The sequence below is a fragment of the Mustela nivalis genome (assembly GCF_964662115.1).
Source record: "Mustela nivalis genome assembly, chromosome: 9".
NCBI lineage: Eukaryota > Metazoa > Chordata > Mammalia > Carnivora > Mustelidae > Mustela > Mustela nivalis.
In genome coordinates this window covers 67690950-67703638 of record NC_139028.1, presented here as the reverse complement: position 1 = coordinate 67703638, position 12689 = coordinate 67690950, and the positions used below count along the sequence as shown (strand labels likewise).

The 12689-nt window shown below is 35.0% G+C and overlaps 1 protein-coding gene across 1 annotated transcript; it reads right to left on the bottom strand.

Annotated features, from left to right (window-relative positions):
* Window positions 1-894: 894 nt before the first annotated feature.
* On the bottom strand, window positions 895-1860 carry LOC309840102 (olfactory receptor 52N4; the record flags this gene model as incomplete). Its single annotated transcript, XM_082682170.1, has 1 exon — window positions 895-1860. The coding sequence occupies one exon, from the start codon at window positions 1858-1860 to the stop codon at window positions 895-897; it is 966 nt and encodes a 321-aa protein (XP_082538296.1).
* Window positions 1861-12689: the final 10829 nt, after the last annotated feature.

Here is a 12689-nt window from a genome sequence, read left to right as displayed (position 1 = left end):
TTAATTTTACTTACTAGATTCATAATTGCAGATAAGAGGAAACAATTTGATTTCAATCCCCTCTCATGCTGCTTATAAAACATTATATTGTGTGCTACATTTCGTTAAGAGATCTGTCTACCTGAACCTCCAGATTGTGTGCTTTCAAAGGTCCTCTTGAAGGAAACTGGATATCAGATTAGTCGGTAGTGAAAAAATGTGTGTGTCATGGCTAGGAGAGACCTATTCAGTGAGATTCTCTCAGATATCCAGAGACTTAAAATTTATTACATTAATGACTTCATACGTAGGGTAATTTACAGCTTCTCTTTTAGGAAAAGTCATTGAAAAAACATATTTTAGTAGTGATTAAAAATATATAGCACATATTCTCCAGAGGAAAGGAACAACTGGCTCTCAATGTAAAAATTATAATAGCTGTTTGGAAACAGGATCACCTACTCTCTATTTTTTTTTTTTAAGATTTTATTTATTTATTTGACAGACAGAGATCACAAGTAGGCAGAGAGGCAGGCGGAGTGGTGGGGGAAGCAGGCTCCCTGCTGAGCAGAGAGCCTGACACAGGGCTTGATCCCAGGACCCTGAGATCATGACCTGGGGTGAAGGCAGAGGCTTAACCCACTGAGCCACCCAGGTGCCCCCCTCTCACTTTATTTTTTAGTGAAAATGGGCTAATTAGGGTTTGTTCAAAGATATGTGTTCCTTCTCTTAGGAATGAGAAGGAAAGAGAATTCATAGAAAATTTGGTTTGCAGGCCTGTTGAGATTCTCAAAACATGTATTTAGAAATGCATCACTCATGCCAAAATAATGTTTCCTGAAATATTTTACACCTCTTGCCTAATCAGGAAATCTGCTCTGTCATGGAAATGTCTTTTTTTTTTTAATATCTCATTTAAATGCCATGGGATTTGACATCCTTAGAACCTGAAAGCATCCTTATGACACAGTCTCGTATCTGTTTGGTTTTCACCCCATACACAATAGGGTTCATAGTGGGAGGCAAGAGCAGATAAATATTGGCCACAATGATGTGGCAAGATGGAGGGATTGTGTGGCCCCCAAAGCGGTGGGAAAAGAAGGAGAAGAAAGCTGGACTGTAGGAGAAAACAATGGCACAGATGTGAGCAGTGCAGGTACTGAAGGCCTTCTGTCGAGCATCTGCTGAAGAGAGGCTGACCACTGCCCGGAGGATCATGGTGTAGGAGACTGTGATGCACAGGATGTCAAAGCCCCCAATCAGGAGGGCAACCATCAGACCATAGATGGCATTGGCCTTGATATTCCCACAGGATAATTTGGCTACAGACATGTGGTCACAGTAAGTGTGAAGAATTATATTCCCTCTACAGTAGGGCAGGCGCTTGGTGAGGAAAGTGAAGGGAATGATGAGTAACACCCCTCTCAGGAAAGTAGCAAGCCCAACTTTTGCAATGACGGGATTGGTGAGGATAGTAGAGTAGCGCAGTGGGTAGCAGATAGCCACATAACGGTCCAGGGCCATAAGCATGAGCACCCCAGACTCCATCCCTGTGAAGGTATGGATGAAGAACATCTGGACCAGACATTCGTCAAAGCCAATTTCCTTGAGATGAAACCAGAAGATGCAGAGAGCTTTAGGAATTGTACTAGAGCACATGACAATATCAGTTAGGGAAAGCATGGCTAGAAAGTAATACATGGGTCTGTGCAATGAATCCTCATAGCGGATGAGGTAGAGCAGCCCACAATTCCCTACCATGGCCACCACATACATGGAGCAGAATGGGAAGGAAATCCACATGTGTATATCTTCCAGTCCTGGGACTCCTCTAAGAATGAATGAGGCTGGGATCCAGTTTGTTTTATTCAACATTAGCATGATCAATTAGGCCTAAACTTCATGTGTGTTTTCTGAGTAAGAAAAAGAAGAAAAATATACTTTACAGCTACTGTTCCCCTCTCACACCCACATCTTAAAATTCCATAGTGCATTTTAATGATCAACCAAACTTTCTGAGAGTCAGGGGTTAGTTTTCTTTTGTATATTTGTTATTCATTAATTAAAATATCTATTCATCTAACAAATTCTTATTAAGTAATCCAATTCTTATAAACCAATTCTTACTAAGCAATTAGGCAACCTTACCACAGATATTGATTCTACATTATTTTTTAAGGATTCTGATCCTCACAGATTTATAATCAAGTTTAACTCTTTTATGACTTCTCTTAGGAACTTTGGCTAAAATACTTTACCTACTTATTAATAACTGTATGTCTTTCCCTAGATGTGATCTCAAAAACAGTTCTTTGATTACATCACCAATGACCCAACAGATGATTATTTTATATTAATATTGTTAACTGATGGCCAATAATAATTTTGATTACTAAGGTACTATTTGAAGCATTTGTAAATGTAAAATCATTTATTCCCTGATCGAGCTGGAAGTCTCCCAACTCAGTAAAATCTTTAATTCCCTCTTCTCACTTTTAAGGCACCTCATTTCTGTCCTGTCCCTGGTCTATATGCATTTGTATGGACACTTTTAAATTTATATTCAGAATAAGCTTCCAATTAAACCTAGAAAGCAGCTAATTTTGCTTCACATACTAAATCTATCAATGGTAACAAATCATTTCTTTCCTTCTGTCTTTCTACCAGTCTTTCTGTTTTCCCTTCACACATTGCTCTGAAATTATCTGGTGTCTGTGGAAAACAGAAAACAGATAAACAAAACATATATTACCTTCATATTATTATTAAAATCAAGGTTACATTTCCACAGTTATGCTAGTTACTCTAGTAGTATTTATGATTCAATAAGATGTTAACATTGCCAATTTTTATTGTATGCATCTGTTCTTTTGGACTTGGTTTACATTTTTCCCTAACATTAGCAACATTTTAGTTGGGTTCTAGTGGGAGCTAATATAAATGAAAATAAAATGTATATAAATGTATATAAAATAAAAATAAAATATATAAAAATAAAATAAAAATAAATAAAATAAATATAAAAAACATAAAAATAAAATAAAATGTTTATTATTTCTAGCCACACATCAAATTCATTTTTTTTCCAAGAGAAAAATTCATTAATTCCAAATTCTATACAAATAATTAAACTTAATTTTCAAATTAAATATTGGGGGTAGATAAATGGCATCTCATTCTTTCATTAATCTCTTCCTTTCTCGTAATTATTTACTAAGCACTTTCAATGTGATGATGTGGGGAACCAGACTCAGTTTCATCTTTTGAAGAATTCAGAGTTTAATAGAGAGACCAAAGGGCACACAAATAATCACAAGAAACATAACAAAAAGTATAATAGAAGTATGTGCAAAGTCCAAAATAAGCACTACATTAGTAAAATGAATGTGTGTTTTGGGAGTGTTTGGAGGAGGCATTAGTGATTGTCAGAAGAGAAGGTATTTGCTATCTAGTTTGAAAGAAGACAAGATATAAGGGAGATGTATACGTGAAAGGAATTCCAGAGGAAAAAAGTCAATATGTTAAAATATAGGAATCAAAACAAAAACAAGTAAGCAAACAAAAAGAAAAAGAAACAATCAAGTCTGTAAGAATGCACCGGTATGAGGGGAACAAACAATAAACTGGACATTTGCCCAGGAGCTAGCTCATAAAGACTCTTGTAGATATCAAATAGGGAATTCCTTGATAATGGAGAGTAAATAACAAGGAATTCACAAGAATGCAGAAGCTCGGGAGTGAACTCTGTGGTGCTTGGAAGGCTTATTAAGTTGTGAGAAAGTCAGTAGCCTCGTCTTGCCCCTCATGGTAATACTCTTCACCAACCAGCCCATCCCAGTAAGAGAGGTCAGAAGGAGGATGTGGAAACTTTGAGATGCTATTGTCTCAGTTCAACAGGTAAGAGAAATAAGAATTGTTGAGAGATGGAAGCTGATTACAATGGCAGATAATCATTTAGTTAGTGGACTTCAACAACAAGTAATTTATGGAAGATTTCTGCTTCCTGAAAGGAAAGGAACTTTGGCCATGTTTCCCAAACAACCCAATTGGTTTCCATTAACCACTTTCCCAGTAATCTTACAATGACCAGAAATTAGAAAAAGTGCCAATCGCTTTAAATAGAAATTTGTCAACTAATATGCTAGAAACCCCCTCAATTTATTAGACAGAACACCTTGACCCCAGAGTTAATTTTTGTAATCCACTTACTCTCCTTGAGATATCTTTGCTCTTTCAGTGTCTCTAAGATCAGGTCAGTACAATAAGAATAGTGTTGATGAAATATACAAATTTGAACCGCATCTTTCCAATTTCTAAAGGTATACATACAGAAAATTTATTTAACTTCCTTAAAAAAATAGATTACCTATCCTTTTTAGTACAGATCATAGTATTATAATGCTGTAGTATTACAATACTGTAGTTTTACAATACCATAGTATTGTAATACTGTAGTATTTCTTACAATAGTATTGTGAGAAATAGAGTCCAGAAACCAAATACTGAAACACGCATGAGGCCATTTAATTTATGAAAAAAGAAACAAATTATGAACAAAAATGGCATTTTCAAGGGGACTTAGGTAGGTTAGTTTGTATAGTTTGTGACTCTTGATCTCAGGAACATGAGTTCAAGCCCCAGATGGGTTAGAGATTACTTAAAAAAGTGATATTTTCAGTAAATATTCCTGAATCTATAGATGTATGTGGAGAGAGAAAAGAAATACACCTTGTTCCCTGAATCATGTAATATAAAAAAATAATCTTAGAAAAATATTAGAGCTAACTATGAAATACAAAACACACATCTTCCTTGGTATTTGAAGTAGGCAAAGATTTGAAAACAGAACACAAAAACTGCTACTTGTTAAAAAAAGGATTAAGTGTTACAGTTAAGTTTTATTTGAAAGACACTGCTAAAAGTGAAAAGACAAGCCTCAGATGAAGAGAGAATATTTGCAAAGCATATAGTCAACAAAAATTTAATATCCAAATATATGAAGTACTCCCACAATAACAATAAAAGAGGGGGAAGGGACAGATCACTTACATGTTTCACCAAAGAACAAAAAAATACCAGTAAACATGTAAGGAGGCACCAACTTTTCTAGTCATTAGGAAAATAAATGGAAATTGCATCTCTCATGACATAGCAGTGTATATCAAATTAAATAACTCAAATGAAAAAGACTAGAAATATCAAGTATTGGCAAAAAAATATGGAAAAACTGCCAGTATGATTATAGAGTTGAAATATTTTGGGCTTACCTTGTAATGATGAATATGTATATGGCCATGAGTTCCATTCTTAATAAAAATGTGCCCCTATTTTTACCAGAACGTATCAACAAGAATGTTTATTGCAACATGTTTGTAATAAAAAAGAAAATACTTATATGTCCATTAATATGAGAATTGGTAAATAAAATCTGGTACCTTCTCACAGTGAAATCTAGGTAAAAATGAGAATAAACAATCTATAACTGCATGCACAATACGGATAAATCTCACAGTAAAGATAAATAATTTAAAAACCAGACAGCAAATAGTATGTCATGTTTGATGCCATCTATACAAAATACAAAAACAGATCAAAGTAATGTGTGCTATTAGCAACAGGAGAGTGTTCTCCCTAGGTGGGAGAGAATGGAAACTGGAAGGAAACATATGTAGAGAGGTCTTTTGAAGTGCTATGAATATTCATTTTTTATATACAGTCATGAGGTATGTAAGTTTCAGGTTGTGAGAATTCTTCAATATGCAATTGTGAAAATTGCATATGTCTATTAGAATGTATCAAGAACAAAAGAAAACATATTGCTGAGAAAACAAAGAAGATAGCATAGTTAAACATACTACCACATTTTAAGTGCTCAATATCTATATTTGCATATTCTTCTTAGACTAACAGCAACTTGGGCATTTACAAAAGTTAACATCATGGAAAACAATTGAATTTGCCACTAAGTAAATTTTCTTCTTTTTTCCCTCAAAGGAAATACTATTCTCGCCTCCATTTAAAAAAAAAAAAAAAAAAAAAAAAAAGACTCTCTTAACATCATCATCATCAAATAGGGAAAATAGTCACATGGAAATTCTGTGTCACATATGTTACAGAGAGAGGATAATCAGGTTTGTCAAAAGGTAACTTGATTTGGAATAGCAAGGAAACACAGGTTGAACATGAGCATAAGCATGCTCTTCAAGGTCCTCTTCTCATGTCATTGCATGGTAGAGTTATACTGACTGTCACAGAAATGGCTGGACATCCAGCCTAGTCTCAGGAGAACCTTCTAAGAGAAAAGACCAAGGGCCTTAGACCTGAAGCATGAATAGAATTCTGAAGGATCAAAATGGGAGAGACAGTGTTTTCTCCTGTTGTTATTTGCTGTTTCTTACTCACATCTGACTGGTATTCTTAGTTTTGGAATAGAAGGTCCTCTGTCCTTTTGTTGCTCCCCTCGGAGCCCTGCCCCCCTCAAAAAGAGCTTGTTCCTATTCGTTCTTCAAGGGAAACCTTCAGGAAGACCCGAATGTCCCTTGGATGTGATAATAGTGACACGTACTCTAGATAATCTTAAAATAAAGTAGTTACACACAATTGAACCAGGAAGAAATAGAAAGCCTGAATAGACCCATAACCAGTAAGGAGATTGAAACAGTCATTAAAAATCTCCAAACAAACAAAAGCCCAGGGCCAGACGGCTTCCCGGGGGAATTCTACCAAACATTTAAAGAAGAACTATACCTATTCTCCTGAAACTGCTCCAAAAAATAGAAATGGGAGGAAAACTTCCAAACTCATTTTATGAGGCCAGCATCACCTTGATGCCAAAACCAGACAAAGATCCCATCAAAAAAGAGAGCTATAGACCAATATCCTTGATGAACACAGATGAGAAAATTCTCACCAAAATACTAGCCAATAGGATTCAACAGTACATTAAAAGGATTATTCACCACAACCAAGTGGGATTTATTCCAGGGCTGCAAGTTTGGTTCAACATCTGCAAATCAGTCAATGTGATACAACACATCAATAAAAGAAAGAACAAGAACCATATGATACTCTCAATAGATGCTGAAAAATAATTTGACAAAGTACAGCATCCCTTCCTGATGGAAACTCTTCAAAGTGTAGGGATAGAGAGCACATACCTCAATATCATCAAAGCCATCCATGAAAAACCAACCACAAATATCATTCTCAATGGAGAAAAACTGAAAGCTTTTCTGCTAAGGTCAGGAACACGGCAGGGATGTCCATTATCACCACTGCTATTCAACATAGTACTAGAAGTCCTAGCCTCAGCAATCAGACAGCAAAAGGAAATTAAAGGCATACAATTCAGCAAAGAAGAAGTCAAATTATCACTCTTCGCAGATGATATGATACTATATGTGGAAAACCCAAAAGACTCCACTCCAAAACGGCTAGAACTTGTACAGGAACTCAGTAAAGTGTCAGGATATAAAATCAATGCACAGAAATCAGTTGCATTTCTCTACACCAACAACAAGACAGAAGAAAGAGAAATTAAGGAGTCAACCTCATTTACAATTGCACCCCAAACCATAAGATACCTAGGAATAAACCTAACCAAAGAGGCTAAGAATCTATACTCAGAAAACTATAAAGTACTCATGAAAGAAATTGAGGAAGACACAAAGAAATGGAAAATTGTTCCATGCTCCTGATTGGAAAAATAAATATTGTGAAAATGTCTATACTACCTAAAGCAATCTACACATTTAATGCAATTCCTATCAAAGTACCATCCATATTTTTCAAAGAAATGGAACAAATAATTCTAAAATTTATATGGAACCAGAAAAGACCTCAAATAGCCAAAGGGATATTGAAAAAGAAAACCAAAGTTGGTGGCATCACAATTCCAGACTTCAAGCTGTATTACAAAGCTGTCATCATCAAGACAGTATGGTACTGGCACAAAAACAGACACATAGATCAATGGAACAGAATAGAGAGCCCAGAAATAGACCCTCAACTCTGTGGTCAACTCATCTTCGACAAAGCAGGAAAGAATGTCCAATGGAAAAAAGACAGTCTCTTCAATAAATGGTGTTAGGGAAATTGGACAGCCACATGCAGAAAAATGAAATTGGGCCATTTCCTTACACCACACTCAAAATGGATGAGGACCTCAATGTGCGAAAGGAATCCATCAAAATCCTTGAGGAGAACACAGGCAGCAACCTCTTCGACCTCAGCCGCAGCAACATCTTCCTAGGAACATCGCCAAAGGCAAGGGAAGCAAGGGCAAAAATGAACTATTGGGATTTCATCAAGATCAAAAGCTTTTGCACAGCAAGGGAAACAGTTAACAAAATCAAAAGACAACTGACAGAATGGGAGAAGATATTTGCAAATGACATATCAGATAAAGGACTAGTGTCCAAAATCTATTAAGAACTTAGCAAACTCAACAATTAAAGAACAAATAATCCAATGACGAAATGGGCAGAGGACATGTACAGACATTTCTGCAAAGAAGACATCCAAGATGGCCAACAGACACATGAAAAAGTGCTCCATATCACTCGGCATCAGGGAAATACAAATCAAAACCACAATGAGATATCACCTCACACCAGTCAGAATGGCTAAAATCAACAAGTCAGGAAATGACAGATGCTGGCGAGGATGCGGAGAAAGGGGAACCCTCCTACACTGTTGGTGGGAATGCAAGCTGGTGCAGCCACTCTGGAAAACAGCATGGAGGTTCCTCAAAATGTTGAAAATAGAACTGCCCTATGAACCAGCAATTGCACTACTGGGTATTTACCCTAAAGATACAAACGTAGTGATCCAAAGGGACACGTGCACCCAAATGTTTATAGCACCAATGTCCACAATAGCCAAACTATGGAAAGAACCTAAATGTCCATCAACAGATGAATGGATCAAGAAGATGTGGTATATATACAGAATGGAATACTATGCAGCCATCAAAAGAAATGAAATCTTGCCATTTGCGACAACATGGATGGAACTAGAGCGTATCATGCTTAGCGAAATAAGTCAAGCAGAGAAAGATAACTATCATATGATCTCCCTGATATGACGAAGTGGTGATGCAACATGGGGGCATAGGTGGGTAGGAGAAGAATCAATGAAACAAGATGGGATTGGGAGGGAGACAAACCATAAGTGACTCTTAATCTCACAAAACAAACTGAGGGTTGCTGGGGGGAGGGAGGTTGGGAGAAGGTGGGTGGGTTTATGGACATTGGGGAGGGTATGTGCTTTGGTGAGTGCTGTGAAGTGTGTAAACCTGGCGATTCACAGACCTGTACCCCTGGGAATAAAAATATATGTTTATAAAAAATAAAAAATTAAAAAAAAATAATGTAGTTACAAATAAACACATTTAGAGGTAAGGAATTGTTTTGTTTGAAGAATTATTCTTTTATTTTGTCTATCTCACAATACTATAAAAATCAATTTAAATGTGGAATTTCTCCACATTTCAATGAAACTATTGATGTTAAGGGCAGTTTGTATTTACAATTACATCCCCAGTGTCTAGCAAACCATCTGGTATACAAAAGATAACAATGTTTTAAATAAATAACAGATGGATAAATGGATGAACAAATAATATTTTATAAACTAATTGTATAATTAGTAAATCATAATCTAAATATTATTCCTTTGAACACATAAAAGAAACTACCATAGGAAAAAAATACAGGACATCTTCTCTAAGATTATTAGGAAAGATAAATAAGGAATTACCATGATAGAGTAAGAAAACAACAAAAAAAAAATTACAAAGATAGTGGAAAAAAAATAAGATGACAGAAGTGGAACAAATATATTGGTTTTTTTTAGTAAATATAAATTATTTAAACTATCCTTTAATATAACCATCATTCAAATTATGTTTTAAATTATATACGCAATACAAAAGAGTATATCAGAAAGAAAACTATACACAAACGTTTAAAAACTGTGCTTACACACATGCACATGCACACACACACACACACACACACACATACATTTTTTATTTGGTAAGTGGGATACCAAAGAATTGGGTAGAATATTAGAAAAAGAGAATTTGAAATAAAACACTTAGGCCAAGATCACTTTGGGGAAATAAAAATCATGATAGTGTGTAAGTAAACCTAATTGCATCAAATTGTTTCATTTCCAGGTTTCATAAGCTTTCTTTACACTCCAACCATAAAAACAATTAAATTTAAAATCTTGCTTTATTAATACAAAGGGAAAGTTTTAAAATGAGGACTTCTCAAATTCACACCTAAATCATATGGCAGCTTGTTAAATTGACTTGCAACTTTCTATTTATTTAAGATATGTGTTTATTCATAATTTAAAATTTTAGCTTTGGAATTTCAAGCAGTGTGTTAATTTTCATTTGTATAAAAGTATAAAGTATGAGCTTTGCTATATAAAAATCGGTTTCTTTCTGAAGATCAGAATTGCCAATAAGTTTTTATGTTTAGACTTGGTGAATTCACCATTCATATTTATTGTCAACACTATTTTCTGAGTTCTATTACATATATATCATTAAGAGAAATAAAAATTTCAAACAATATATATGCATCCACAATTACAGTTGCAATAAAAATTTATAAAATCATTTTTAATAACATTACAATTTAGCATAAATTAGTCAGTAAGTATCACGATTCTTTTCCATTCTAACTCACCTTCATACACTGAACAGTCTCTGAACTGTGGTGTTCAGTCACTGGTTTATACATTTGTACTGCAATAGTAGGTGTACAATACAATATCACAGATTTGGAATAGGAGTCTCATAACAAGAGCAAGTAGTAGCTCAGTGTCTTGATTTCTGCACAGAAAGAACTACTTGGTTTTGAGAAAAAGATAGTATATTTTTTATCCAAATATGTTTCCTTAGCTTTATTGCATTTTGACACTCTATTCATGTATAAGAAACTGGGAGAGAAATTAAGAAAAAACTAAGTACGACTAAATTAAAAACTGAAAATATTTTTCTGGTATTACAAATGCACTCTTTTTTAAATACGAGATAATCTTTCTTTTTATCATAAATTTCCTTTTTATATGCATAGCTGTAGTCACTAAAACAAGCTTATGCTTACACAATAATTTTGGTCTCATCTTCAATGTATTTGTAAAACTCTCCAAGATCTAAGTTAAAGATCTACATGTTGGGGCATCTGGGTGGCTCAGAGGGTTAAGGCTCTGCCTTAGGCTCAGGTCATGATCCCAGGGTCCTGGGATCAAGCCCCACATCAGGCTCTCTGCTCAGCAGGGAGCCTGTTTCCCTTCCTCTCTCTCTGCCTGCCTCTTTGCCTACTTGTGATCTCTGTCTGTCAAATAAATAAATAAACAAACAAACAAACAAATAAATAAATAAATAAATAAAACCTTTAAAAAAAACTATATGTTAACTACAAACTTAAGCAGTTTTCTTTTTCAAAACAAATTCAAAATAATTTTGATGCATAAGAATTCAATTTCTTCTACAAAGAAGTTTGATTTATATTATGCTAGCATGTAGACAGGGTTACTGGAATAGTAATATTAACACATGACTATCACCAAGCTTATAAAATACAATTTTGATATCACCTGCTCTCTATCCTCATTTTTCACCACTATAGGTAAGAATACTTGTTTTTTCATTACACCATCTTCAATTCCTTAATCCATATTTTTCTTTTCATTTGAGTATTGTTTGTTCCATGTTGTTTTAGCTATCCAAAGTCAAGAAAACAAAGTCACAGCTCAGTCTCTCTAGAAAATGATCAAGGACAATTACACAATGATTTGGAGGACCACCAGGGGAGGACATGAAAGAAGCAAGAGGAATCTGGTCATTGATCTAATGGTGGAGAACAATTTTCTAACTATACTCTCTTTCTTCCTTGTCATGGGAGTGATTCATTTCCAACTTCCACCACTACTGAATAAGAATTCCCAGTTAGAGAGAGAAATAATACAGATGATCATAATCATAATAACGTTATACTGAAGTTTAATGCCATATTTGGATGCACACGTTTAAGGAGAAAACCTAATCCCACACAATACTTCTGCCTTCAGGTTGTGTGAATGAAATTAAAGCTTTATTTTTGGAAAAAAATAAGTAATTGATACATACCCAAAGCTCCTCTCCACTGTATCTTACTGCCTACCAAAAAGAGAAAGAAAAGGGAAATCCTGCCACTATCCCCTCTTTTGCACATCTTTATACACCTTTAATACCTTACTTCCTGGATAGCAAGAGTAAGCTGAATGCAGTCTGGTCCAGGTATTTAGGATCTCATTCAGGAAAAATCTCAATCCAAGAATAAATGTGTAGGTGCAGAGCCAACCTCCAAAACTTCCCTGATATCTGTATTATTGCACTGAGCCTTTAAAGGAAAATTTGTGCCCCAAGGGAACATTCCAGAGTACTGGAGATTCTCCACAGGGGTTGGTGTAGGGATCCTGATAACCTCAACTGGGAGGAGGAAAAAAGCAAGAAATTTCCATTCTTAGTGTCCAAATATGGATATATGAATAAGTGAAAAATCTCACATGTGTGTTTGTGTGTTAACATGTATGTACAGGAGGTTAGAGAATGAAAGTGAACACCTGTTGTTTTTTAATTAAAACTAGGAATTAATATTTATCACAGATTTATATTTCCTTTTTTTCCCTACTGCACTGGGGAGAAAAAG